This window comes from Neopelma chrysocephalum, unplaced genomic scaffold (genome assembly GCF_003984885.1).
Source record: "Neopelma chrysocephalum unplaced genomic scaffold, ASM398488v2 Primary Assembly neopelma1_97222, whole genome shotgun sequence".
Classification (NCBI taxonomy): Eukaryota; Metazoa; Chordata; class Aves; order Passeriformes; family Pipridae; genus Neopelma; species Neopelma chrysocephalum.
In genome coordinates, this window is record NW_020925863.1 from 1638672 (window position 1) to 1665355 (window position 26684).

At 38.3% G+C, this 26684-nt stretch overlaps 1 protein-coding gene across 2 annotated transcripts in view; it reads left to right on the top strand.

Moving 5' to 3' along the window:
- The window catches only part of VAV3 (vav guanine nucleotide exchange factor 3), a 157767-nt gene that overhangs the window by 30534 nt on the left and 100549 nt on the right, over positions 1–26684 (top strand). For both annotated transcript variants that reach the window (XM_027671909.1, XM_027671910.1), the window contains exon 3: positions 26454–26512. In XM_027671909.1, coding sequence (XP_027527710.1) covers positions 26454–26512 — 59 coding nt within the window. The remainder of the gene's footprint in view (positions 1–26453; positions 26513–26684) is intronic.

The following is a 26684-nucleotide window of genomic DNA, read 5'->3' on the forward strand; positions in this document are numbered from 1 at the left end:
TGTTTTAAATGGCTCAGTGATTACCATTATCTAAAATATCAAATTATTTTTCTGAATCTTTTGTCTGATTTTAAGTCCTTTGAGCATAAAATTAGGTGATCTGGTAATTCCACTTGTTCTTTAGTTTTGCTGAACAGATTTTGTTCTCAGAAATCGTATTTAAGATGAAGCTTTTGGTAAAATGTGGTCCTTTTATAAAAATTTAGCTTATTAAAAACGAGATTTTGTTTGATTGTGCAAGGACAGAAGAATAAAAATTAGTTTTTATTTTTTTTTTTACACTAACAATGTCTTATTTAGGGTGTTTAAGTCAGGTATCTTAATGTTTGCTTCAAATCTTTGCTACCTATGCCTAATGCACAGAATTTTTAAAATATTGTATGTTCTAATTGACTGCTGAGAGTTTCACATTTTGTGCCACATAAAGATATCCTGCTTTTAATATAGTCTAGTTCTGAAGAAATAATAAAAAATTGTTATTGTTCCATCAGTGGATACCCAGTAAACAAGTTCTGAATTAAGGCTTAATTTAACTCAAAGTGTTTCTGGTACTCTTTAATTTTTAACAGAATTTATTTTGGAATATAAGTAGAATAATTGGGTTTAAAAAAATACTGTATTCTATCCACTTACTTAGTATTTAATGTCTCTTCCCAAAGTCAATTTGGATGTAGAAACATAGTCTGTTTTTGTTTTTTTTACTGTTTGTTGCCATAATACAGCAGAAATAATTGTTCCTGGCACTGTTTTTCCAGTTTTAGTGATTTAGTGTCTACAAGCAATGGTTTCTCTAGTCTAAGTCACCTTTCTTGGAAAGCTACCAGGTAAAAACGCAGTGACAAATTTGAAAGATGCTGCTGTGTGGGATTCTTTAACGAGACAAACTGTGCGCGTGGGAGCAGCTGCCTGTGCAGAGGTGGAGATGCTGAGCTGAACAAGCCTGTGCAATCCTGCAGTAGGAGTGCTGGCCATGCTTTAGGTGCCTCGTGGCTGTGCTCTTCAGCCCTTTCCATTGGGTGCTTGGGTGGAAACTCACCACATGCCACTTGAGGTCGGAATATGCTGTGTTTAGATGGGCTGAGCTGTGTGTTTTACCAGCCTGTGCAAATGAGCATGTAGACAGCTTCTGAAAGCACTTGGTGAGCTTGAGGCCACTTGGGAAAGTGGAAGGGGAAATGACAGCTGTGTTTAAATTAATAAAATTGCATTAATAAAATGTATGCTAAGTTATTTGTGTGCCTTTAAGTGTGCTGTTTATACAGTTAGTGGAGAATATCTGTAAGTGTCATGGGATTTCAATTGCACATCTGATAATGTACTTATTACTTAGGAAATTCTGATTCTTAGTAACAGTAGTGAGAATAAGAAAGTGTATCTTTTTCAAGTTGTTCTTTGCTTTTCAACTTTCCCCTTCATTATATTTTCCTGTGAATAACAACTCCAGGATAGTTGTCCATCTCCAGCTTCCTTGAACAGAAGTTGTATATATGCAAAAGGCAAAAAAAACAGTGCTGCAGATTTTTCCTGCTACTGCAACCAAGTCATTCTGCCATTTCCAAAAGAATTATTTGAACTGCTCTCCCTGAAAGTGTACAAGATACAAATGATCTTAAAATGATTACAGGTGAAAACAAAAAGGGGAAAATATAATTTAGAGTATGATTTAGAATCACTGTTTTCCAAACTATTGCCCAAATAGGTGATGGAATGAGTGTGTGCAATTTCTACAGCCTCTGACACATTTAAATGTAGTGGAAGCTGTCTTGAGATGTCAGAAGCTGGCAAGTACTTATTAGTGGTGAGAGGTAAATAGCTGCGCTGACTCCGTAAACCCCTCTCTCTTACTTTTCAATGCTTCAATTGAATTTATGAAGAAATTGTTTTTGAATTTGTCGTCTTAAGATGGAATGTTCTGTTTTGTATGACAGATTTCAATGACTATTTAAGCATACTAGTGGAGGGAACAAGAGAAATGTGTCAACTGTAAATGAATGTGCCTTCAAGGAAATAAGATTGAAGGGAAAAATAAGACACCTGGTGAGGGCATCTGTATTTTTTTGTAAATATTCTGATATTTTTCAAGTCTTTAAAGAAAAGGGCAGAAAAACCCAGAGCGTGGTGGAAGTAGCAGCTGTATGCTGCCAATATAGTCATAAAACTTAACAGCCTTGTGAAACACCGGTTACAAAATGTTTGTAATGATGAAACTTGCATTTAATAGTTAGAGGTAAAGGAGCTGTTTCCAGATGCTTTGACATAACATATGAAAATTTGACTTGAACTTTGTGCTCCACTTTGCAGAGACTCTTTGATCTCTCAATGATTAGAGAAAAAGCAGGGTGTACGTGGAGTGGATGGGAATCAGAGGGGAAGCTCTGTAAATAGCAACATGTAAATAGCTACAGAATAGGTTAAGAAATGAAAGCAAGTATAACCTCATGAGTATGTTTAATGTGTACATTCTGTATGAATATTGATATCAGCTGTTACGAGATGAGGACTTTCTTCTGTTTCAAGTACAGTAGCACAGATTTTATTTTCAGACTGTGCTTGAAAAAAGAGGGGCTTCATTACATAGAAACAGGAACGTTCTTAAATCATGCCCTTTAAAACTATATATAAGTTGATTTTCCTGGAGATCTGCAGTATTCACCCATTCCCACTCACCTTTCTGTCGGCAAATTTCATTGTTGCGGCATTGAGTTCCTGACAGAGCATGAAATGCCCTCCCACACACTCAGGGTGCCAGACAGTGTTTTCATTATGAATTCCACGCTGGAGAGTCATTTTTCACTACCTCAGGGTTGTCAGGTTCTTCCTTTCTTACCTATGTGCCAGAATAAGCAAATAATGTTGGTACTTGTTCTTTGGGCTCTGTGAGCCCTGCACACTCCTGGAACAGCAGTCTTTGCTGCTTAGTGCACCACAACAAATTGTTGCTATCCCTATTCTCTGAAGGAAGCTTGCAGCTAATGTGTTGCAGAAATTGGAATCTGAGGGTTAGTTCTGGTGTCTCTTGTGGCAATAGATGCTCCCTGGTCTCAGCTGGATTTGGGGTCCTGTAGGGGGTTCAGATGGTGTTCAGATATTGTCAGAAAAAAGCCTTTGTGTACTCTGCTTTTAAATATTCTGAAGAATGTGTAACTGAGCATGGAATGTTTTTATGATATAACTGATCTAATATGAACATAGCAATAGACCCCCCAGTAGGGATCCTACAATAGATGTCTTGAAATAATGTACAATATTCAATTGTGATTTTAAAAAGACAAACAAGGAGATCAAATATCAACTGCCACCAATGAAATAAGTATCTAATTGTTTAAAAGCACATAACATAATGTCTAGTGTAGCTAACTCTCTGGTGGCACTTAAAAGGCTAGTTTATGTAAAAGCAAGCAACTGCTGTGAGAATACTGAGTGCATATACTCAGGTTATATAGTTTGTGATCATTTTAGTCACTCTCTTACTGCAAAGGAAATCCAGGCTATGATGCAGGAGAAAGTCATACTGAAGTAGAGAATACTGGTGTGTTAGTATTCCCTCAGGTTTAACAGATTCCAGGAAGACTGGGCAGATGTGCAAGAGATACTCCAAAATCAACACAACAAAAAGCAACTGTTACTATAAAAAGTTATATACCCTTCCAGGAGGAGAGAGGAGGAAAAAATCTTTCATGTTTTATTCACTGAATTTATTCAGTGAGATAATAGAGCAAAATATCATCACTTTTCACTAATAAAGTCATATTAAAACTTCAGAACATGTGATAGTGAAATTGTTCATGACCAAAGAAGAGTAGGCAACATGGTTTTTTTGTTTGCTTGGCCTCCATCTTTTGCAAAACCTGGAGGCTTCCAAAGAGGAAAAGCACAACAATTTTCTGTTAGTACAGCAGACAGATGGCAGGAGTTGGGGGGAGAGGAGAAGTTGAAACACAATCCATATAAGTTGTTCCATGCTCTCTCATGCTTGCACTATATCTAATTTTAAGGGAATCCCTCTCCCACTTTGACCTAGATTCTCCTGCTTGCTGCCTGGGTTCTCTGCTTGTCTTCTCTCTGCCTGTGCTAGGATTTTGAGATTCAAATGGCACAGGTATAAAATCATACTGTCTCTAGAGCCAAATAGTATATGGTTATTACAGTTACTTGGGCCTATTGGTCACTGATATTTTAGTTATTATGTGAAAAACCTTAAAAGGCTGTTAGCAACATTGTTTTTTTCACTTAACTTAAAACGGCTTGGTCTTGGATTTTTGGACCAATGCGATGCTATTTTTGTTATCAACAGTGCAAATTAAATATTCAAGTCAGAGATGTAAGTCAAGTGCAGTTCTAGAGCTAAAGGATTTTTACTCACTTAATGATCCTGCACTGCCTCTTTAGAGTTGGAGGCCATTTGCTTTTGGTTGATAACCCTCACATCTGCTTTGTAAGTATTAGATGCAAAGTAAAAAATGAAGTAGATGTGGTTTATTTGCCTGTCTTTTTGTTTGGTTTTGTTCCTGTTTAATTATGTTTTATATTTTGTGAATGATGAAGGAAAAAAAGAGAACTTGGTGTCACTGCATGGTCTCAGCTCTGGGGACTACCATTCATTACACATCAGCCTTTTATTTTCCTAGCCAGGAATTGGGTAAACCCATTGTGGTCGTTGGTTGTAGTTTCATAACTAATTTCCCCACAACCTAGGTAGAGAAGACTTGATCTGATCCACGGAGTTGTGAGCTTATAGCAAAGGCTTACAGTAAAGTTATGGTAACATGTACCATTACCATTCGTTGCTACCCAAAGTACCTGGATGTTTTCCCATTTTAATTAATTTTACCTCATGGTAGTCTCAGACTGGACTTTGCATTGAGTTCAGAACTTGTTTTATGAGAGTGTATGTTTTTAAGGTGCTCTCCATTTCAGATCTAAATCTGTGTTCTTCATTTATATACTAATTTTCTGGAACAGTGCCTTCTGACATGGTTGACTGCACATTATTGTTAAAACCATGAGAAAACACTCGCAAGTCGTGTTCAGGCTTTGCTTTGTCTCCTCTTTGTTTGCAATTTATATTAATAATTCTAGGGACAGAATGAATGGTCTGGACTACACTTTCTGTCTGCTTGTAACATAGTCATATGTATTCAAATCTAATATTTCATTAAGCCATGTGGTCTCAAGTATAGTCTTTTTAGAGGGTTGTTTTGAACACTTGACTACTCTTGTATCTTAAGAAGCAAGCCACTATTGCTATTAAATGATGGCAAGAGACAAAGTGACAGAGCAGTTTTGGTTATCATATTTAAATGTAAGCAGGTCAAGGACAGCCTGTGTTCTTGTCTGATGTGTTGAACTAGTACAGTATGTTCAGATTTTCAGGTAACGGGACAGCAGGCTGTACAGGGGGCTTTAGTGTTGATGCACTTAAGAATCATAGAATAGTTTGTGTTGGAAGGAACCTTTAAAGGTCATCTAGTCTAACCCTCCCCTGCAGTGAGCAGGGACATCATCTGCTAGACCATGTTGTGTGGTGTCTTGTCCAACCTGACCTTGGATATGTTCAGGGATAGGGCATCTACCACCTCCCTGGGTGGTACACCAACCTGTGCCAGTGCTTCACCACCCTCACTGTAAAAAATTTCATAACTTTTACTTAGTCTGAAGTTGCTCCTTGGCCCTGCTAGAAGGTTTGTTCCTGGTCTTTCTTTTAGATCCCCTGTAAGTACTGAAAGGCTGCAGTGAGGTCTCCCAGCAGTTCCATGTCTTTGCTGTGTTGAGAACTCCAGATCTGAATGCAGTGCTCAGGATCTCAGGAAGGTGGAGTGGAGGGACAGAATCACCTCCCTTGACTCTCTGGCCATGCTTCTTTTGATGCAGCCCAGGACATGACTGGCTTTTTGGGCTGTGAGCGTGCATTGCTGGCTCATGTCCAGCCTCTCATCCACCAGCACCCTCAAGTCCTTCTTGGCAGGGCTCTCTCAATCCCTTCACCACCACCCCCCCCCCCCCGTCCCTCAGCCATCTCAAGTTAATTATCATGGAAATTGGGGTCTACTATTATTGTTGAAAAATGCATACATCACAACATTGCTTTGGATTTAAGGACTGTTTCTTCATGGTTTGTAGTTGGTGGCTATGTTTACTGTAAAAGTATTCATTTGTCACTTTAATATATGTCTTATCTCTTATGTTTGTTGTGCCTTTATGCTCTTATCTGGTTTTATCTGCCTCAACCCATTTTTCTTCTGTTATGTGTTTTCTAGTTTTGGACCTATGTAAATCAACCCATTTGATATACTTCCTTTCTAGTTGTTGACTTGAGACTTTATTAAAAACTATAGTAGAGAATCTGAGAAGATATTTGATCAAAAAAACCCCAGAAGTCTGTCTTGAAATAACCCATATAAGGCTATGTTTGAGATACAGTAGGGTGCTTATTCAAAAATAGTACTGAACTTTAAATGGGCACCCCATTTAAAATGGGAAATGATTTTGTGCATGACGTAGATAACAAATGTTAAATTCCCTATTGGTTTATCCTTGAAGAGTTTTGATTACAACAAACTTAGCTTAATTACTATGGTACTGTTAAATTGTTCTTCCCTGATGTTCCTTGTAGTTCCTCTGTGCGTGGCCTTCTGTCTGAGCAAGAGACTGACCCAAGCAGTATGATGCAGTACCTGCTTTTCTTACTGTTTCCTGCACTTGAATCTTATCTGACTGCATCTTGATAAAAATCAAAGATTAGGAGGCAAAGTAGCACAAACAAATGAAAATTATGCTAAGAACTGAACAATCTGAAATACTTATCAGTCCCCATGTTGCTTGCCAAATGTCTCTTTGTTATGTGCATTAATGATGACAACAGCAGTTCAATTGACTTGATATATTATTATGCATAGTTTTAAAATAGTAAATTTGATGACTTTTATTGCTCCATTTTAATATGAAAAAGTTAAATAATTACTAAGTGTTATTGCTAAAGTTCTCTGGTATTGCAAGATGTCTCTTAGCCCTACCCTCTCCCCTCTGCCTCTCTTTCTCCATCTCTCTCGATATTACCAGTTTAAAATGTAATTGAATGGTGTCTGTGCTAAACCTCCACCAGAGAGATTTGGGCTGCTCTTGAACTCTGAGAGGCACAAACTGCAAGCTAGAGAGATGTGTCTTAAACCATCACTTAGGCAGTGCTGGGGTTTCCTCTGGAGAGTCAGGCATGTATAAGTTTTCTCAAAGACAATCTGCCAGTGACATCATGGGGTCACACCTGGGAGATGTTTGTATTCTGGGGGAAAGCCAGACCATGATTTTTCTGCTCAGTCCTTAGAATTCCCCCGCTTGGTGCAGGCAAGGGGGAGACTGCCTTCAGCTGTTCGTGGTTGGCAGTTGTGTGTAAAGCAAAAGTGTACTCGAGTGAAAAGTCACAAATAATAACTTGTTTTCAAAGGCAGTGAAACTGTAGTTGCTGTTTGTTTCTTTGTAAGTATCAAAAAAATCAGGGTTTCTTTAACCTGAAGAATGCTCTGCTAGTTAGATTGGTTGTAATTTCATTCACTCGACTTTTTCTGTCCAGTTTCAGCAGAAAGTGAAACCCGAAGTGAATGGTTTGCAGCAGAAAACACCATTTCAGTATTTCATAAAAAGGTATGAGTTAATGAGAAATGTTCACAAAATGTGTTAGAGGGCTTTTACTTAACATGTTGGTGACAAGGCTAGAGAGGTGTTTGCTAATTAAGGATTGTGTTCTGCAGTTCTTAATTCTGACACAGTAGTTGTGTTATGAATAAATGTCAGCTGCACAGCTGCACATGCTTTTGGAAAGGATGGCTGCTTGAACAGTTTGGTAATGGAAAAATAAGTCAGAAGAGTGTATTCCAAGATATTTATCTATAAATCTGAAAAGCTTATATTGTTTGTAGGTGATTGAGATCATCAAGACTATCTTGCTAGGAAAACTAATGCATCTTTCTGTGCAAACACTGAACATATTTAGGGACGTGGCTTTTTCTTGTCAAAACATGTTATAGCATAAATGTGGGATCTTAGGTTTTGGATTTGAATGTTGTTAACTTTGCGTGAAATGAGGGTTTTTTTTGGAAAAGCTCTATTAAATGGATTGTTTGCATTTTCATGGCTTTCTTTGTTAGATTTTGAAGGTGTATTATTGGTTATTGAATACTGAGGATTTAATTTCCAAAATAACTATTCAATAACTAAATAATTCAGTGCAAAATTATATGACATGTATTAGCTGGTAAACTTGGCAATGTATTTAAAAACAGTTGTAAATAAAGACAGTTGCTAAGTAGAAAGTAATATTACAGAAGAAATAAAAGTATTATTAAATAAAATTATTAGCAAAAGTGAAATTAAACGGCACATTTTAGCTAATGCTAACCTCTACAAGTAAGTAAGTTCTTAGATTTCAACCAGCTACAGTTTAAAACTGTAATATGCCAGCATAGATCTCAAAAGCAGCTCATAAAGAGTCTTAGATAATAGGTACACTGTACCATGCAGTAATGTAGTATAATACTGAAGGAGCTGACAAAAGTATATTATTTGAATTTTTGGAATGTACTATTCTGAGCGTATTTTTGCATGCAAATTTTAACACGATAAAATTCCCAAATTAGGGTTGCATATAGGCTTGAGTAAGTTGCATATAGGTCTTCAAATGAAACTGTGAACGTGTAAGGAACACTTTACAGAAAGACTTCAAAAAACCAATTGAGGGCTAGTTCACGTAAGTATATTTCATTTCCCAAGTCAGCTTTAAGATGCTGAAAGGTTTGAAATGTTTCTAAAGTAGAACTGATTTGTGCAAAAATGCACCAGAGACATTGTGCAAGCACATGATGTGTGCTTCATGCAGTGGCTAGTTGATACTAGCTGAGTAATTCAGTGTACTAGGTAATCCATTTTTTACAAAAATATGTGAATTACTTGAGGGAGGATTTACTGCTTGTGCCCTTGGAGGAGAGTAGAGTAAAAAATTGAATGTAGGTCACCGATGGGTTGGGGAGTGTCACAAATTCCCATTCAGCCTTCACTGGGGTAAGCTATAGTCCAAAACTCACAGTACAGTTTTAAGAGATGCTGTTGATTTCATAGTGACTCAGTAGGGCATAATGTAGCTTTTCCTGCCTCCCGTGCTAGACAAAAATAGATTAATCTTCCTGAGTGCTATGAGGTGCAGCACTATGTGTTTTTAACTCCATGCCCTCGGGCTGATGTACCTGAATAGACCTGGGGAGTTGCTTCTGGGCTTGGGGAGATAACTGGGAGGTGGTATCAGGAAATGCCTCACAGAAGACTTGGAGAATAAAACAGGGCACAAGGAAAGGAAACAGTGCCAAGCTTGTGGCAGCCTTGTCCAAAAAGTTGGCTCTACTTGTCTAAATGTTATCACTATCAAAGTCCTGGTATTAGGATGTAGTTTGCATGCAGTGTAAGGATCCCATACGATGTATTCTTGCCTTCAAAAGCAGGAGTGAGACTTAATCTCTTAATTTTTTTTTTTTTAAACCTACAAGTTCTCTTTCAAATGCTTTCCTCCCTTGGACAGGCAATAAATAAGAAATAAATAGCTGTTTGAAACAAATGACCAGCCAGGAATAGCTGTGCAGATTTTTAAGATTATTTGCTTTTGTCTTATCTCTTGGTCACCACCAGTTTGTTTGAAAAGTACTATGTACACTTATGTATATATATTTATACTTCTGTTGAGATTTAAGCACTTGTGTATATGGCAGCCTCTCTTAGAACTTATTTGCTCTACTAAATATTGTTGAGTGATGTAGTTCTGGGTTTATTTTGAGACCGAGTTTTAGTGTGTTTTGATTTGGGGAGAACCTCCCTTAGAACTTTTCAACTAACTAAAAAGAAATTTGAGACAAACTGAGTACTCTACATAGTGGATAGATACAGTCTGTGATCTTTGGGAAACAAGCTTCATCATGAGTCTTAACGCCACCATGCCATTTTCAAAGTGGTGAATATGTTTTGTATGTACATACATTTTGTATGTGCTCGCTTGGAGGCTGGATATAGGCTGGATATAAGATGGTTTTTCTCAGTTCCATATTTTGTGGTGAAAAGTGTTTGTTGAAAGCATAATTGCACCTTATTAGAAAATGAACAGGTTTTTCCTGGCCAAATTAATACAAGGTTGCTTTAAATTAGGATGAATATTTTTATTTATATGAATATTAATAACATATTTTAGCATGTGGTTTGTCATTGAAAAAGAGGATTCTAAACCAGGCATCTGATTTTAAATAAATATTTTATTACTGTCTCACTTTACAGACATTTTCCTTATAAAACTAAACAAATTGGAATATGAATTCATCTCCTTTTTCAGACCATAGAAAGGAGTTCCTATATCTAGCAATACAGTATCAAGATAATATCAACCAAAACTTAGGGAAAGAGCTTGAATACTAGGAACTTAAGCATAACATGCACTTTGATTTTGAACTCTTACAGAGTAATTCACATTTACATTTTGGTGGTGTTTTTTTTTTTTAATGGAGATTTGCCACCCACAGATGGGTGACATGAATTTGGAATCTGTAGGAGTCACAGCCAGACTGATTTTGAATCTTGTCTTTGTGTGTATTATTAATTAGATTAACCATGCTCATGCTGCATGTGGAGTTACATGGGAGTGCATGAGAACATTTCTATTCAAATTGTGGGGCTTTTAGGTAGTTCCTTATGTCTGTTGTGGAAGTGACTAGTCTGCTAAACACTAGGGAAAGGTGCTGTTTTCAAACTTGACATTAACAAAGCAATAATCATACCAAGTAGCAGAGTGCTCTGACCATGGGCCGTGGGCTCTGGACAGCAGAACTCCCATTTTCCTTCCTCTGTGCTTGGCTTTTGGTGCTGGCCTGTGTTCACCCTTGCTCTAGCTTTACACCTAAAGAATGTAATCTGTATGATCATTTCTACTTAATTAATTATGCTTCCATCACCTAATGTTTAAACTTGTTTTCTTTGGTTAGTTACTCTTTACTCTTCATCACTGCCTTGTCTCCTTTGTGGCCTTCATTCCTTGCCTCTCTCACCACTCTGTCTTGCAGTGTGGTGTATGTCCCCCTCCCTACAGTGCTTCTTGGGCCTTTTCCATTTATGCATTTCAGGTTGTTTCTGCAGTGTTGTTTTGTCTCTTGGTTTTTACTAGGAGAGTGGTCCTGTTATTCCTGTGCTTATTTAAATATGTCTTCAGATTTTTCTGTGTAGCAGATAAGTACTTGCTACGCATAAGAAGGGAATTGTAGCTCTATTGAAATTCCTGCAATTCAGCTTTTCTTCCTCTTGAACTTGAATATGGAGGTATCTTCCTTCATTTTTGACCTCTAAAGAAGGAAATATTCAAGTTTGGTTTTGTTTACTTCCTCCTGTATCTGGTTCAGAGCATATTTTTATACATTTAACAGTACAGTGAGACCAGTCTTTGATGTCATCTTGCACCAGCAAAACTCAGAAAAGGAAAAAGAGTTCTTAGCAGTGATATTCTGATAAAGTTTTATTTCCTTTGCCTATACTGAAAAAAACCCTGACCCAGTACTCTAGAAATGAAGCTGCAAAGAAGGAACTTAGAATTTTGACACAAATTGTTCAATAAAATTATTTAAAAAGTTATGAGCAATAATATAATGTCATTTATTTGGAAATACTCAAATGGTGGGTTTAACTTAGCTGTATATTTTATTTAGAACCATATTTCCTTCTCTTAGTTTTAAAGGAAATTGACATTAAACAGTAGTCAGTGTAGGCATATATGAACTGCTGTGATGTCTTGGGAAGTCAGACCTGTACCACATTCACTTTTCCTGAATTTCTCAAAGTTAATTTATCAAATTACAAGATGAAATTAACTGATTCCTCATTTAACACTCTACTGTAGAGCATTGAATCCGAGAGGAGGGTTTAGCTTTTGATTTCTAATCAAATCAGTACTCACAAAAGTGACTGAGAACTGCTAGTGGTGTTTGAATACAGAAAACAATACTTGTGTCATAGAAAACAAGCCAATAAAAAGCACTTTTTAGAAGCCTGGGTTGTGAACTCCAAGAGCTGATCAAGATCTTTATAGAGACAATGCTACATAGAAAGTAGCAAGAGTCTTGTGCCAATGCACAGCTCTGGGCTGACCCGAAAGTACTGTGCAAGGCAGGGAAATGCAGTGTGCTCTGTGGTGTGTTTGTGCTTTTATGGTGCATTTCTGCTTGTGTGTGTTTGCAGCAGCAAGAGACTCCAAGCAGTGCTGCAGCCTGAGTTGTCTGAGGCATATAAAGGAAAAAAGCCATGCACCCTCCCTCCCCCTGAGAGTGTTACAGATGTACCAACTTTTAGGAGTGAAACACTTCGGTGTGAAGTCAGACTGCAAGGCCGTTGTGGTGACTCGAGTTGCTTATATTCCCGCTTTGCATGGAGGAGGCCACAGCTTGGCTGTTCAGACCCTTAAGTTATGACCACCCTGGCTTTTTTCACTGGGGCTACTGGTGTGTGTTCTGCTGCAGCCAGCAAGGGCTGCCGTGCTCTGCTGCTCTTACTGCTGTTCTGTTCACTAGCAAGTGTCTGGGCAGTGCCAAGGGGTGCAGAGAAAGGTCTCATCAAGTCTGTGGGTGTTATGGTTCAGGGCTAGTATGGTTTCAAATCTCTGCCTGGTTCAGGGGGGACAAACAGTGATATTTGCTGTAGAAGCTAATTTGGATGCTGAGGCACTGGTTTGTTTAATGTGTGCACCTGTGCCTAATAATAGACAGTTTGATGCTAAAAGGCAGGGTTCATCTCCTGCTGTTGACGGAGATGGAGTATGTGCAAGTAAACCATCAGGGAATATAGTCAGGATGTTTCTGGTTATGACTAAAAGAAAAGATGTGTCTCAGGAGAGTGAGTAAGAGTTAGTGAGTATAAACTTTTTTTCTCCTTTAGATATTTTTCTGGGAGTCATGAAAAGATGCTTTATTGCATTACTCTGTTGAGAATGAAAAGCCAAAAAGCCGTTATTCTCCGAGTCATTTCCCAGAAATGGAAAGTGAAGGTGAATACAGGTGCTGGTTTAGAGGCAGTTGTTTTCACAAGCTTGTGAGAGAAAGTATTGCTTTTGCCAAGTAAAAATAATTTAGGCTCATGTAGAAACTGACCTGCTTTCTATGCAGGTTCTAAGTTAGAAGATTACTTGAAAAAATTTTCCGTCCTCTAATATGAAGCTAGGAATCTAAACTTATCAATATTAGATCTTGTTCTGCTATTTTTGTGCACATTGAAAACAAGTTGCTCAGGCAGTGAAATTGGTCATTCCAGTAGGTATGGTATCAGAGTAACTACTGTGTCCTTGCTTGTTTGCAAGTGCAGAGCTCTGGGTATGCAGGGGAATTCAGCTATGAATTTGGCAATGTTAGGTAAAATGTTAAAAGCAGTCAGCGTTCTCAAACACGTGTTGTGACTTGGTGCCACTGTATGAAAGCTGTTCAGTAGGAAAGAATACATCTGACAGTGCCTCAGACCTTATGATGGCTTTAAATTGATCCATGTTAGTTCAATTGGCAGACTGAAGTCTTAAGGGAAAAAAATGCCCTTTCTGTGAAGCTCTTCTCAGACAGAGGAGCCCTGAACCAGCAAGGCAGTGAATCCTATCAGAAACCCTTTTTCCTTGATGTTCTGTTGGATTTTAATAAGTTGTAGTAGGAGTTGTTCTGAAGCTGGAGACCATGTGGTGCATGTTCTGAGTGTCACAGACATGGGAAACCTAACTACAACAGTAATCAGAGATCCACTGAAAAATAAAACTTGTACTACAGTAGCCTGGCCTGTTTGTTACATATGTGACACTTAATTTTGACTGAGAACTAGACCTTCATCTTAGTATAAAATCAATAGTTGTCTTTTGTTGTATGTAGGCCTTAAGGGCTTTTCTGCATAGTCTACAGTGCAAGTGATAATAAAAAATGTTGTATAGGAATGTTTTTAATGGCTGTATTATTCTTGAACAACAGTAATTAAAAATTTGCAAAAGTTAAATCTAATTTTAGAACAAATGCTGTACCTTCTACTGAGCTGATCCACATAGCTCACAAAATCTACCTTGTGTGTGCTCTGCATACTGTAGGTACCTCAGCTACAGCAACAAGCTAACAGCATTAATGCAGCTAACAGAGGGGATTTATATGTTAATGGTTTTGTTCCTTTTTGTGGAAAACATGGATCATCTCTTTAGAAACAAATTACCACTTTCTTTGTTCTCATTTTATATTTTTGCTTTTCAGGTTTGCTTTCCATTTTCTTATCTTGTTTTCTATTTTGAGGTAATGTTTTTGTAATCTCAAACCCTTGCAGAAGCTGACAACATCAATGTCTTTGAATGAGATTTTTCCTCTTCCCCCATTGCCTCACTCTCCTTCCTTCAACTTTCTTACATCTTACTCCTTACATCTCTCATATTTCCCAAAACTTCAATCTCTCCAAATCCTCTGACTTTGCTATTGTCTGACGATTACATTTCATGCATCTGTCTCAGTTAAGCGTTGCTTTATTTCACTGGTTTTGATGCTGTCTCATCTTTACTATTTTTGGTATGAGTGCAGTAAGGGAATTTCTGTGCTGTTGGAAATACCTGTAAGCAGTAAAATTAGTGCTTGCCAAGTAAAAAGGGAGATATATTGAGGGACACAATTTTAAGGAACATTACAGGTAATGTGGGATAAAATGACAAGCTGTAATGCAGAATAGCTTTTTTGAAGTTTCACCATTAAAGCTGTTTCTCTCACTTTGTTTAACATTCTTCATCCTGTGTGCATTTTATCCTATCTCGGTTTTAAATCTGATGTTTGATATTAAAAAAAAAAGAAGGTAGAGATGTAACTCAGGTTACATATGAACTACAACTTTCAGTTTGAAATTCCCCCACATAGACATTTGACCCACAAAAATTAAACACTCTTTAACACAAATATTGCCTTTCACTGAGACCATAATGCCTGTGACAAAGTTGGTTGGTTGCAATGTATTTTTTCCCGGTGTTATCTCCCCAAAATGACTTTGTGCATTAACTGCAAAAGATGTGGGGGCCTGTTGTTCATAGAGCACAGCGTGGTGTGTTATCCAGGTGCACTTGCTTACCTGCAGTTGCTGTTGCATTTGTTCAGTGTAGGCCACTGCTGTGATTGACTGTAGTGGAACTAAATAACACTTAGGATATCGTGTGTGGTTTGATCTCACTCTGTTGGACTGAAATGCCCAACTAAATTCATGTCAAGGGTTTCATTGGACTCTTATGTGCTACTGATGTTTTTATCACGAACAGTTAGGACTGAAGTTGGCCTTAGATGAAGTTTTATGACCTGTTACCAGTCCAGGATGTCTTCAGTTCTGTGCTCTTTCACAAATATTTTTAAGCACAATTCCACAACAAAGCTTTGGAAATGCCTGTAAGCCCTATAGAGTAAAAGGGAGGTACAGTCCTATGTACCCTAAGAGGCAGTCTTAATGTCAGAAGTTACTGCCTCTCCTTTGCTGCCTCTGTCATACCTCTTGATGTGGCAGAGCTGGGAAATAACAGAGGAGCTCACCTGCCCTTCAGAATAACATTTGAAGAAATTGGTCCCTCCCTCTCTCTGCATATCATTATGACATGACCATGCTTACGGTTGGGTTAGAACAGCTCAGACAGTAGCAAACTGAAGTGCAGGGCAGAAACAAGTGGGTAAAGACCACAAGGCAGAGGACAGAACTTCCTGAAGTCAGTAATGCTGGTGAAATCCAAGTGACATCTTAATAGTAAATATTATGGCTAGTGATAAGTATCTGTGGTTTGCTCTTATTTATCACAGTATCTATATCTAAAATACATAGTATGATCCCCATTCACATATTTTAAGAACTCAAAATTTTCTTTTCAGAAAATGAAAGCTAAAGAACAACATTTTTAAAAATACAGAGGAATCCCACTCTCTCTTGGTTGTGCAGTTCTGCAGTGGCATTTTTTAAGGTAGTAATCTTTCTGAGGGGAAAGATAAATACACAGATAGTACAACCTGAAAACTGCTGCATGTTCAAGGCAATAAAGCAGGAAAATAATTAAGCAATCTCAAATAAAAATAGCAAGTTAGTTTCTCTCATTCATTTTGTAATTTTCAGTATAAGGATCCAGCTCAAGGAGAAATGGGTACAAACATGATGGGAATGTAACTGTTTCTTCATATTTTCTTTCACTACTGTGAGCATAGTTATATTTTTTTGTCTAAATGAACAGATGATTAGGGAGAAAACCAAACCACTGTACATATCAGGTTTCTATAATAGAAGCTGATAATATGGCCATTTCCATTGCAGAATGTCTCCTCAAGTTTGATTTTTTTTTTTTTTTTTAAATTTTGTATCAAAGCTGTTTATTTTTGAAATGAGTGGAAGACAGTGGAATGTCAGAGTTATGCCATCCGGTTTACTGCATATCCTTTTGTGGTGTTGAAGGCAAACGCAATGCTTTTCAGTCAGTCTGATCCAATCCCTTGTCTCTTCTGGTGGAGTAGAGAGATCTCTGAGAGTGTGAGGCCTGAAAGATAGTTGTGGGCTTTTGTAAGCCTCTCTTGAGTGAGTTGGAGGGTAATTGCATCAAAGAGAACAGCTCACTTCCTTTTGCACTGCCCACTGCAGCAGGGCAGTTTTTTTTCTTGCAGAGAATAAGGGGGCAGACAATGTGTGTTTATGCCTAATAAATATTCCTATCTTCAGAGATTGTGTACTGGAGTAAATTCAGTTCATGATTCAAGTGGGACTCGGTACTGTTCAGCAAAACCAATGCTAATTGGATTTATATAGTCAATGGTTAAATTAAATTCAGAAAAGGGAGAAGTGTGGCAGTGACTGGTTCACTCAAGACAGGAAGAGAAAGATCTTCCTCTGCTTTTAGCAGAAGAGAGGAAGAAAAACTCCATTGCACAGCTACCTCTGAATATCCTTCTTACTGGGATCAAAATTGACAAGGAATCTGTTTAAATATTGAAGTGAAATAACACGGTGGGAGTGAGGAAACCACATGTCACTTAAACTGCAGGATGCATATCCAAAACAGTATTGGAGGTGCAATCAATAATGAATATGAAAGCACTAATTTCCTTCTAAAACATTTGTATGCCAATTTTAAACATCCAAGGTCAAGAACACCCACCATGTGTATAGATAGTGTATAAACTGGTGCTTGCAGTTTAGACAATTTGCTTGTTCTTTTCAAAACGTGTAAAAATAGTCTTCTGATATCTGTTAAAGGGCAGCGGCAAAAGAAATGTAACTTTGGAGAACATACAACACTGATATACATCCATTCCTATTTAAAAAAAACCTGTTCAACATCTGATAATCGTTAATAATTCACTGTTCAGTTATTAGGGATTTTAAAAAGAATGCTTATGTTTAGGAAAAAAATATATTGTATTAAAATATCCTGTTTAAAATGCAGGAAAAAGCTGTTTTTTCCATGATTGACTACTGTTTTGACCCATATAAAATACGGTAAAAAGATCATGGTATCATCAATAAGAGTGCTCAGAAAACACTGAAAACAAACACTTGATCAAAGCTGAATACAGTTTGAAGATGCTGTTTGTAAGTATAGATTATCCATCACTATCCTATTTAGTCTCCATCTTTACAGGGGTAGTGTGCTCCAAGGCAGCTTGCACTCATGCTGTTAGTTACAGTGTTCAAGTGCTCTGTTTATACATAACACAGCAGTACTTAAAATAAGGTTGTCATTCTTTAAGCAAGATCTTAAAAAGGGAAAAATAAAAGACCCAAAACAACTGAAAAACCAACCCCAAATTTAACCCCCCTGAAGGCATGGTGAGGGCTGGAAGGTATTCATAGAATCAAAACCACGAGCTGCAGACAGGAAGCAGCTGCTAGAACTCCCTCCCCCTGTGCTCGCTTTGGGGAGTCTCTGGGCCTTTTGGACAAAATGAACCAAGAGATGAGCAGGACTGTGCTGCTTGTGCAATTTGGACTTTTTCAGATCCTTGTAAGAGCAAAGCTGTCAAGGGGAATCTTTCATACTTTTGGATTAGCAACTGTAGCCTCGTCACTGACCTCAAACTTGGAAAAGAATGGGATCTTAAGCATGATTTGTGTTTAATGTGCATACATTTGTGTCTGTAATTGGGTATTGATTATTAAAGACTTGCTCATTATGGTCCTAATAACATGGCATTGAGTTTTATGGATTCCTGGAGAGCATTTGGTTTTGTTTCTCCTCCTTTAATGTTTAGGATTCATGTGTGCAGTTAGTTATGTCAGCCAGTCCCACTTATCTAGTTCAGGAGTTTGCATGATCAGACTTATCACCCCTGATAAAAGGGATAAAATGTTAAAAATGTTCAGTGTGCAAGAGGGGAAGGAGGGCTTTGATTAGTGAGGGGTCCAAGCAGCCCTTTGCTATTGTTGGAAACAACATTTATGTTTTTAACTATTGACCTGGAGAAAAATGCTGTAGATACTTTACATCTGTAATGTAAACATATGACATCAAGTGTTGCTTGATCTAATTTAGAGATGTGAAAAGAAAACAACAGAACTCTGTTTTGGATATTTCTAACTTAATGTCAGATATTCCATTTTGACTAAAAGAGGTAAATATGCTTGCCCTTAACTTGTCCATTTGGATATCAGGTCATCTGTTCTCATGTCTTCCAGGGTGGTTTTTAAAAATTGCGTTCTCCTTTCTCTCTGTCTCTGCCTGCCTTCCTGGTGCTCAGTTACCCTCCTCACCTCTGGTTCTTACGAGGCTTTGGAGAAAACATTGCATCTTCTATAATTGTTGATTCCCCAGGGCTTTTGAAGTCCCAGCAGTTTGCATCTCTGTAGTTAGCTTATCTACAAACAGAAAGAGGCAACACCCAGGAGGTTTTTTGTCTTGGCTACTTTTTTTTTTTTTTCCTTCTGGAGAATCTTTCCTGCCACTTTATTGTGAAGACTCTATGGAGGCCCTGGAGAAAATGGGTACTGGAGGAGGCTTCCCTAGGGCAATTCGTGTATGGTATGAAGGTCGGCATGCCTGGAGCCAGCAGCACCTCTGAGCTCTCCTCTCGCAGCTGGGAACTGGGGCTCAGTGCTCAGAGGAAATGTGCATGACTGCCAAAACCAGCTTTTACAGCAGTCTTACCCTTGCTGCCTCTGCATGAAAGCATTTGGCACCTGGTTGCAAACCTTTTTTTCCAGAGTTGCTGGCAGGCTGCTGTCAGTCACACAGACTTGGTTCGGGGTCATGCATTTCTCTGCCATGGGACAGTTGGTCTATTTTCCTTACTGCTACTATGCCAGCGCTAAGCCTTGATGGGAAAGAGGGATGAAGTAGCCCTCAGATGTGTTTCCTGAGGATGTAGCCCAGTGGAAATGGAAGAATGGACATGGAATGAGAGAGGCCAGAATCAGGGTAGCTGAAGGTAATGTCAGTGGGAAAGCAGGCAGCATCCCACAGCTGGTGATTATCCTGGTGGAAAGTAAATCTGGCTTTCCTTTGGGTTGCACCTATCAGTGCTCTACACCTAAAGCTTGGATTTGATTATTTCAATGAGATGAAAATCTGTATTTGTTTAATGAGCCCCAGACCATTACATGTCTACCTGCTAGAGGTCTGCAGTCTGCTGAGTTCCTAAGAAGATGTTGGTGCAGGTGCCAGTTGGTGTAAATTGTCTTTCACATCATTGTGTCTGTATGACTTTGATTCTTCAATGCATGCTATCACAGTATTTAGTAAAGGCATATTTGCACAGCTGGTATTTCAAATTTGCTTTTTGTTTTTAAGGGCCTGTTAAAGGTGCCGGTATGGAAGATGAAGGTTTGCTTTTAGGTCGTGGTTTTTCTTCTTTTTTTTTCTTTGTCTCTTCCCCCCCCCCCTTTTTTTTTTTCCTTCGTTCTTCCCCCCTTTCTTTCTTCTCTTTTTCATGAGTTTTCATTCATTTTGCCTTTTGGAAAAACCCTCATCCTTTTTCCTTCCCTAGAGGCTTGTGGTTTTGATTAAAACTAACCTGAACCAAAACAGACTACTAACACAGTACCCGAACAAGGCAGATGGAGAGAAAATGTTCAATTTAACTTATGAACATGCTTTACTTGGAATAATATGCTCATTAGATCAGCAGCTGTGTAATCACCCTGGAGTTGTCTAGCTACATCTCCTTTTTTTTTTTTTTAACATCTGTTAACCAAGTCAAATGTAAATTTAGCAGTTCTTAGAGGTCTTTTGGTTCAAAAGTTAGTGATGAATTAGTGTAAAATATTAATATATATTAATATGTCTTCCCCGCCTCCCCCTTTCCTCCCCTCCAAATGAAGTATTGATCCAGGGCTGCCCAGAGCCTGGTAAACTCCACAGTAGCAAATGATAAACCTTCTTCCTTAATATAAATAATTTGAGAATATGTATAGCAATTTCATCTTATCTCTGAGTGACAGAGACATAAAATGATGATTTCTCTTTCTCCTCCTCCTCACCAATCTGATGTGTGAGTGAAAACAGCTTAATGGAAACTCACTCAGCATGTGGGCACGACTAGTAGTTCTGGCTTTAAAGTGTCCTGGATATGTGGCACTGAAAATTGGCCTCATAAGAGCCCTACCCTTGTGATGCAGAGCATATATTACTTTGTGTTCTCTAGGAACACTGGAGTTCTATTTGCATTAGCCTTGATTTTCATAATCTGCCCAGAGCTCTGGGCAGTGTATGCACATATCCAGATAATTAATATGTGCGGGTACACATCTCAAGACTTCTTACCTTTCAATAATCCTAATTTGAGTCTCTAAAAGATTCTGTGGTGAATTTTCCCTGTGAAATTAAACCCTTTTATATTTGTCATGCCAAAACCAATATGCCCTTCTTTCAATCAAAGGTTTCAGGTTATAAAGGGAGGAAAAAAGCCGGAAAATGTAACATAGCCCTGATAAGTAGTCTTAAGTATGTGTGAGCATTTTATATTCATGGTTGTCTTGCTGATAAATTTTACTTGGAAACCATTTGGAAGCTTATGTAGTATTTTTCTTGTATGACAACACATCCTTTATTAAATGAGCAAATGCCTTTTTTACAGGCTTTTGAAGAAATTGATTCTTGAAATGACAGTGGTTACTTACACTGATACTGCATGCACAAGTGAATGGTGCTAAGATTTTGTCAAGCATGGGGAGTAAAGCATCCTTCTTTCTGGGTAACAAATTACAGGTCTGCTCACTTCTCTGAAAAAGCAAACAGCAACTCTGTAGTTTCCTTTGAGAAGGTAGGTATCTACACCAGTGTTATGCAGCCATCAGGCTCTCTTCATGGCTAGAGTTTAGCTTGAGAGTAGTAACAACTACATGTGAAACAGGTATTTTTATAATCTACTTACACTGCCACACTTCATTATAACTCAAAGTCAGCCAACCAACCAGAACTATTTCAAAGTCTGTTGATAAGGGGGCATATTAGACATGTAATTACAGATTTAAAGTTTTCTTGAACATAAGAGTGCTCTTCCAACCCAGAGGCTGGAATGGAGACAGACCACAGCCAAGGAGCTTATCAGCTCATCTGAAGGATTAATTTTCCTATAGAGTTGAAGATTTTTCTTCCTCCAAAATTTGATGAAGTAAAATAAGACCTGTTCATGAAGAAACCCATGTGAATGTGTCAAAAATAGGTTGGTATTGGAAACATTTCTGTTGGCAGATAACTGCTTTATGTTATGCTAGTGTGTTTCCACATGTCTGCTAAATAAATTCACTTCAAGGGAGGGAGTAAAGCTAAGTTTTCAACAAATTGCAACACTCAACTACTAAGCTAGATGCCCAGACTTCGAAAAACTACTTGATGCATAATACAGTTGTGAATTCCTGGTGACTTCTACCATGTCATAAAACACATCCTGATTTAAGTGCCTACACAGAAGCAACTGCTTTGATAATCTAACCACAAGTAAGTCTTTCTAGGTTTTATTGGCGTAATCTGTGAAACTGTTGCCATCAACATTTGTTGATCACATAATATTTTCAGTTGAAGTAAACATCAGAAATACAAATATGGGCCTAGTCCTTACAGCAGCTGTCAGAAGCAAGAAAATGTTGCCTGTTTGGGCAGACAGTGGGTTGCAAAATGATTTACTTCTGTTTCTTCTAAAAGTGGAAAAGTACTTTTAAAATTTACTTCATCTGTTTTTTTAGCTGCGTGATTTGCAAGTTCTTCTTTAAACAAACAAGATTAAAAAGGGACACCACCAAAATATAAAGACACATTTTAAACTCAGACGCACCACTGCTATGGAAAGAAGTAAAATAGTCCCTCTAGTGTACTGCTGCTGTAAGCAGGCACAGGAATATCTGATGTGATTTTCTGAAGAGTATGGCTGCAGGAAATTACAAAATAGTGTTTTGGCAGGGAGTATTAAAGTTCTTACATAAACTGGAGACTCTGACCTACAACAGTAAGTCAAGTAAAACAATAATAAATAATAAGCTGAAAAAAATGCAGTTAGAGTAATTAATGAAGTAGAGAGTTAATGTGTAGTGTGAGCAGTGCCTGAAACATGAATGAGGAGCAGAGCCACTCACCAGGGTGTGGGCTGAGGTGTGCTTCCTCTTTCAGGACCATAGATTTGAATTTCATGTTGTATTTTGCATCAACTGGCTATGTACTGAAAAACAAACTTGGCTGTTCATATCTTCTTGAAGTGAGCGTGACTTTGATGTGACTTCTAAAAACTTGCTTAACCTCTCTGATGGTGTTAAGCAGTGCAAAGGAGCCGTACTGAGGCGGGTGCAGTGAGGCTTCCTTTTATATCTGGAAGTCTCTCGCTAACATCTCTCAGTGTCAACTTCCCTGCAGGAGAGTTACAGTTACTAAGTTTTCAGTGTGCAGGAATGTAGATGTTGTAGAAACGTTTCTTTTTTCATGTGTCAATGCTACTCTTTACTCGGTATCTGTTTTTTGCTGACTGTTCCAAGTAATAGTGTGTGCAAAGGCTCTGCAGCCCTTTGTGCAGTTGTTTATCGCAGATCAGAGCCAGGCATGGAAGCCCTGTTGTTCTGGACTTTGTACAAGCCAGGAGTGCTAATTTTGAACTTAAATTAAGATCCAGTTAAGCGTCATTCAAAGGTACAGGAGCATCGGTCAGAGTCCTTGCTGTGGAAGAAAACTGGGCAATCATTTAGGGTTAAATAGGTAAAAGGGATTAAAGCTCTGCTGAAAGGAAGAGAACAAGGCAAAAAAAGCACATGAAAAGCATTAAATTGAATATTATGGCCTTTAATGTGTATTGGTACATAGTAATTTTGGAGTTCAGAATTGTACTGTATTACAGGCTCCCTCATGCCAACTGTATAGGGCTTCAAACTAGCACTGTTTTGAAAACCTCCTGAGTCTTTTCTTTGTGAGTTTGAAAATCAGACATTTTTCTGGATTTAATTTTGTTTTGATGAATGACTATTGAAATTCTGATCATTTATCTGACAACTCAGCCCATATATAACAGCAACCATGGACATGGACCTTGAAATTTGGGGACGCTTAGTTGTTCCTGCAGTGGCTTGGAACCAAACAACGGAAACTTCATGTGGAAGGAGAAGCTTTCTTTTCCTCGCTTTATGTTGGAGCAAAGGCATTTACATGTATGTGATATTGAAATAGTGTGTTGCCCAGAAGTAGTAGTTTCATGTGTGATTACTGGTGTGAGTATTCTGGACATTTTCTCAGAATTCTTTAAGGAAACCATAACTGTGAGGAACACACCCCTCAGTAGGCACAGTTCTGTTTCTTAACAGAGTGCTGTCTTAAGCTTCTGTTTAGTAAAAGTGGTCAGTGGGTGAACATTACCTTTTCTTCTGTGGAAGTTATGTCTGTATTTTAATCTTAACTAAAGACTGATGTGCTTAATGGTTTTAAGTTCTGAATTGTGTTATTTTGAAATAAAATGGTGATCTCTGCCCATTACCTTTCCCCTTTTCGTGATACCAGTGTGGCCACACTTCGTCACTTAGTTCTGGAGAATGCAGTGTGTCTCTGGTGAGATGCTGACAGCTGTTGTGTTGATGACCATTTTTTTCTAACCAGATTATCTAGTGTTCAGTTTTTGATAGAGATCTGTCTATTGACTTCCTAGCTTGTTAGTTTGCTCTTCCTGCAGTGCCAAACCACCTCCCTTTCTAAGAGTGGTGAAAATTATTGGTAGTCTTTTGTTGTCTCTAGTCACATAGTTCCTTTCTCTGTCCTTTTCTGTGTGCATGTTCTCATAAACACTCCTCTGGCTTCCTCAGTGTGTGTGGGTGTCATCGTGTGTCACCATGCCCATCCCCTCCAAGTTTTCACGTCAGTTCCTGAAAAAGCTTTTCTATTCCTCTTAATTTATAAATCTTGCTTTTGTTTGTGTTCATATTGATAGCTGTAAAATGTGATTTGGCAGTACATTTTGGGAATAATATTTGCTAGTTACTTACCTAAAATTCGTAGTTTCATTTGTACAGCTTGGTTTTTTGTGTTATTTTGAAGCAACCATAATTAGCTGTGAAGAGTAAGCTGTACCTCTGCTGGGTTTGATTATTCTAGATAAGTGAGAATCCCTCTAAGGAAAATGGTCTGTGTGGGTGGAATAGTTTGCAAAAGATTTTTTATGTGCTGGGAAATAACATGTTAAAACAAGAAAGGGATATTCAGTTCACCAGACTTGCCCCCCTTTGTTTTTAACATTAAGCCTCTTTTCCCGTGATTTTGCCAATTAATGTCCACCCATCTGTTAGATCATTTTGCCAGCTACTGAATTTTCAGTTAACTTCTCATACTGTCTTGTCTCCTGTGGCTTAGCAGTCCTTGCAACCCTGCACTGGAATTCTTGCAGGTGTGCAGAGGCAGGTTCTGGTCTGGTGTGGAAACCACAACTCCCCTGCAACAGTAACACTTTGTAAAGGAGTGTTTTTTCCCTTTTGACCTTTTGATTAATGTGAAATAGTTTTTAATTAACTTTGTAATTTATTCAGTCAACTTTTATTCACAATTTCTAAAACATATTCTAGGCCATATTGCAATTCTTCTGTTCAAAGGGGAATATGTGCCCCAACCTTGGATTATGTTCATAGCATATTTATTTGTTTTTATAATTCTTTGTCTTTCCTGTAAGGCAAAATCAGGTTTTCTGTGACATTCATTTTCACAGCAGCTTGCATGAACCCCAAATGTTCCTTTCACAGGAGTAATTTAATGTTGTTAATTCTTAATTTTACTCATCTGCATATGAGATATGATTCACTTTGGAGGCTTTGTTACTTCAGTTTAAACTCTGTAGTTTGTGATTATTCTCTGTGGTTTTTACTTTGTCATTCTCCTGTGTAAACCTGTAATTTTCATTCCTTTGAGAGATGCACTTTTAAACTCTCTTTTATGGTCAGGGTAGTCTTGTAGTTAAAATTTCAAAAATAAACAGTTGAATTTGTAGACATGATTCCCAAATGCCTGTGAAATGTAGAATTGCTGTACTGAATTTTGATACTGCTGATAAAAACCTTCTTTGGAGATTTCAGCTTAATATTAATTTTAAGTTGAAAAGATCTAAGCTGAAACTTCTGGGAATTCCAGGGGAAACCTTCATTTGAAGCATAGAAATTCAGACAGGGTGTCATTTTGGGTCTTTTTCTCTCTCTAGCAAACAAGACTTGCCAATCTGATAGTTCCCAGTATACCAGAAAATACTCGTGACACAGAGGACATGCTGGGCAGAGTCAGAATAGGTCTGGTATTATTACAGTTGCCAGCAAAACAACTTCACCTTTGTGACCGTATGTGTGTGTATCCAACCCTCCTTAATGCTTCCCTCGCTTTTTGTATAGCCTTTAGCACTTACAGGACGTATTTTCTTAAAATGAGACCTTCCATGCTGCTGCCATATTCTAAAGAAAAGAAGGCTTCAAGGCTCCTTCGCGCAGCTTTGGCTGTGGGGCCGATGAAGAGATCGATGAGATCGATCCGTGCCCTCCCAGCCTTCTGCCTTGGCCTCTGGCTCCCTCTGCAGGCCACTGCGTGCCGAAGCTCAAATCCATACGATTTTCTTTCTGGAGCTACAATAAGAATCCCAAATATTTAGAACAGTCTGCGAGATAAAATTTGTTTACAAGTGCATCCAGGTCCAATTGCGAATCGAATGTCTGATTTGTGACATGTATTACCTGGTTCTAAATCGACTTAAATTAGCTTTTACTTGTAAAGAAGTAAAAGCTTCTCTTTGTGGTTCCAACACATCTCCCGGTACAAAACCACCTAGGACCAGCTAGGGGGAAGTCCGTGGAAGTTCGTTGCATTCAGTGTTTGATGCAGCCAGATTCTCTGTCTGTTTATATAATTTGAAGTAGTGCTGCTGGTAATGAAACAGTAGAGAACAAAATGTTTTATTACTTCTGTTCTCCAACTAATCACAGTTTGTTTCCTTCCTCTCCAGGTGATCGAAACACTTTCAAAACTTTCTCGCACTCCTATTGCATTAGGCACGGGAATAAGGTATGTTATTGCTACAATGGATGGTGGGAGTAATGCCTCTGGCACGGTGCTCCATGGAAAGGTTGTTAGAGGCAGTATAGGCTGTGTCCCCCACTTAGAATTTCTCTAGTTGTAACCCAGATTACCCAGTGGCAGCTAACCAAGGCTCTGGACCTCTGAGGAGTTATGAAAG